The sequence below is a fragment of the Mytilus edulis genome, chromosome 1 (assembly GCF_963676685.1).
Source record: "Mytilus edulis chromosome 1, xbMytEdul2.2, whole genome shotgun sequence".
Classification (NCBI taxonomy): domain Eukaryota; kingdom Metazoa; phylum Mollusca; class Bivalvia; order Mytilida; family Mytilidae; genus Mytilus; species Mytilus edulis.
Genome location: NC_092344.1, coordinates 113,890,151 through 113,893,361, shown reverse-complemented (window position 1 = coordinate 113,893,361; position 3,211 = coordinate 113,890,151). Strand labels below are relative to the sequence as shown.

At 32.9% G+C, this 3,211-nt stretch overlaps 1 protein-coding gene across 1 annotated transcript; it reads right to left on the bottom strand.

Moving 5' to 3' along the window:
- Positions 1 to 3,211, bottom strand: LOC139500701 (uncharacterized). Its single transcript, XM_071289527.1, has 2 exons — positions 2,004 to 3,211; positions 1 to 824 (listed from the first exon to the last, which is right to left on the bottom strand). Exons 1-2 carry the CDS (start codon positions 2,905 to 2,907, stop codon positions 130 to 132), a joined length of 1,599 nt encoding a protein of 532 aa, XP_071145628.1. The 5' UTR covers positions 2,908 to 3,211; the 3' UTR covers positions 1 to 129.

Sequence of the window (3,211 nt, the reverse complement as noted above, 5' to 3'; positions counted from 1 at the left end):
TAGGTTAAAGTCATTTATTTTACGATGAACGTAGATATCACAACATATTGTTTGATACCTATGTAAACACATGCATAATTCCATTTGTGTGACTCTGCCAAGAAGATATAATGAAAAATGTCATTGTACTTATTTCGGATTCCATCCCCCCTTTAATTTTGTCACTTTCAAAATTTCGAATCGATTCAAACTAAACGGTTCCTCTCTCAGAATTTCATCAGTCATTTCCATGAAAATTTCGCCATCAACTTGTTCTTCTAAGCATATATCGGCAAATTTACCAAGCTTAACATTTTTAAGCAGATTTCCAAGCTCAACCATTGTAATTGATTTGAGATCACTCTCTGGCCGACTTATTCTTGGTACCTCTGATCGTTTTTCAGGTTCTTTATTGCTGATTTCGGATTTTGTATTTTCTCCTTCATCGGCTATGACTGGCTCTGTACCTGCTACATAATTATCAGAATTAGTCTGAATATCATCTTGTGCAATAGGAGGGTCAATGTATGTTCGTTCTGGTAATGGCGGTGTTTCCTCTCTGTCTAATTGAACATTTACATATTCTCCTGAGGAGCGATCGGATGTGGTATCGCTATCATCGATGGAATTTATGAACTCCTCTTGAGTAGATAATCTACGCAAATATTTTCGTTCAGTTTGCTTTGGTAGTGTGTTATTACGTTCTGAAAAATGTGGTGTGTTGCATGTTTTGCCTATTTCAGTCGTAAGCGTTGACTCACAAGATTCTAAATCAGCGTCTGCGAATCCGAAGTCACTATCTGACATTTCATGTGCTCCAGTCTTTCCTTCAGGTATGTTCATATCTTGAAAAATAAATAAATTTTCATTATTGGTAGTTTCATTAAAAAAAGTACACATGTTGTGCAGAGCTCCCTTTCTAAAGTAGCACGGATAGTTATTTCTTTCTTTAAAAAAAACACCGATTGTTTCTTCTCAAGTGGATGAAATTTTTTTTATAAAAGATAACAAGAACACTTCACGCTATGAATTACCTACAATGTATATCAAACGATTTTTCAATAAGTAAAAATTGTTACGTCATAAATTAAAACCACGGTATTGTCGATACCCATGCTATAATGCATTAAGTTTTTTACCCATTGCAACATATAGGTAATCAACCATTAGAAACACAATCGATAATTAGAAAAATATAGTACTGTGAAAGTATTTTTGGGAAACCAACTTTCGTGGTATTTGTTTTTGCTGCCTTTTCCACGAATTTAAGCGAACGCACATCGGACTTGACTCATTTTATCTATACAAAATCTTAAATTTGATTTTCATTTGGTATAAAATACTGTTATATACTCCATGCCCATTGAATAAAAAAATGATATACCTATCTTATATAGCTACGTGCTATTATAAGGTGGACAATACAAAATCCGGTGACAGTTCTCCGCAATAATTACTTTCCATTTACTGTGAACAACATCTTTGTAAGCGGATAGAAATTTTGAACATAATTTTCTAAAGGGAATCAGAGGAAGGAGGAGCCGCAAATTAAATTTGTTTGCCCCTACAGAATTAAGAGCGACTGTCAAAAATGATGAAAACATTGAATAGTGAAAAAAAATATGTATATCACATATTAAACCCTTCAGAATAAAATTCTACAATTGTAAATAAAATAACATGCATTTTATATAAATTTTAGACCCCTCCTCCAAAAAAATAGAAAGAAAAAAAAAACACTCTGGCAAAGATTTGTATGTAATGTACTATTCACCATACCATATGAAATATTTGAATCAATGAAAACGTTAATATCTGAATAGCAATATAAAGTAGTCGTGTTTTAAACTATTAAAAATAAAAGCATTGTTAAGCCGGGTGAAGTCAATATTCAAATTATTTTTCTAAAATATTAAATTGATAATGTTAAAGAATTAACTTTTACAAAAAAATTATTATTTTAAACTATATTCTGTATAACGGAATTCATTACAAAGGACAGAAAAGTAAAAGTTATAAAACACCTTTTAATCTTGTTACTGGAGTTGAGCAATGTCTACCAATCACAGAAAATACAGTATGGTCATCTTGATTTTCTTCAAACAAAAATATTGTAGAAAACGTCTCGCCAACCTGTCTGTTGTCTATACGTCTACTGAGTTTCAACGCAGTCGGATCGACTAATTCACAACACTTAACTTGGTGTCGTAGTTCAAATCCTGAAAACAGAGGGCCAGTTTTGGGTTCGAATGTAAACAATAAAAAATAGTTTGTTGTAACTGACTGGAAATCAAGTTCCTTAGAACATATATACGCTGATCCTAACCTGTAAAGACTTTCGTCAATTATTTCGACTTGCCTTGGAAGAGGAAAGTTTTCTAACAACTCGCGTGGTGTGTAATGATTGGGGTCTTCAAGGCCCTGGAATGAACATTTATTTGCAGACGGTATCTGAATTTCACAGTTATCGCGGTTACACAGCACAATCTTTGGGGTTTTTGTTTTTTTTCTGACACTGGTGTTAGCCTGTATCGTCTTGAATTCGAGTTTCTCGCCACTAGTTACTCTGACTATACATTCATTTTCATCAATTGCAAAAAGATCTTTATTGCAGGAAAAGTAGCGAGGACGTTCACAACACAACTCGTTAAACGATTTAAATGTTTCTCCATTGCAATGATTATCAGCAAATAATTCATTATTTCCAGGGTTCAAATAGATTCTATCGAATTTGTCGGTAATTCTCGTACTGCACCCAACATTAACATTTAAATAATCTCCATCACCAATACAAACTACTAGTTTTTCACATAGTAAAACACAGATTTCTGTTCCAGCACGAACTTCTTCCCCTGTTACTGTTTGTATGCTTGTATCCAATATGACTTTCTGTGGATAAAGTTTTCCTTGAACATCGGACAAATCCATTTTGCACTATGTGCTTCATTAGCTAGTTACATATATAAATGTATACTAATTTGAATTCCAAGGTTTCTTGCAAATTTTTTGTAAACGACGAACAAAATATGCTTGGTTTTTTTTCAAACAGAGCAGAAAAGTGTAAACGACACTTTATTCGAATAGTACAGTAAATCCAGTGATTTGTTCTATTGTTATGGCATGTCTAGTATGTTTATACTCTTATCACAATATCAATAGAAAGCTTACTGTTTTATGATATGGATATAAGGAAACAGGAAGTCATGAGTTATATATAGTTCCTTTTGTCCTT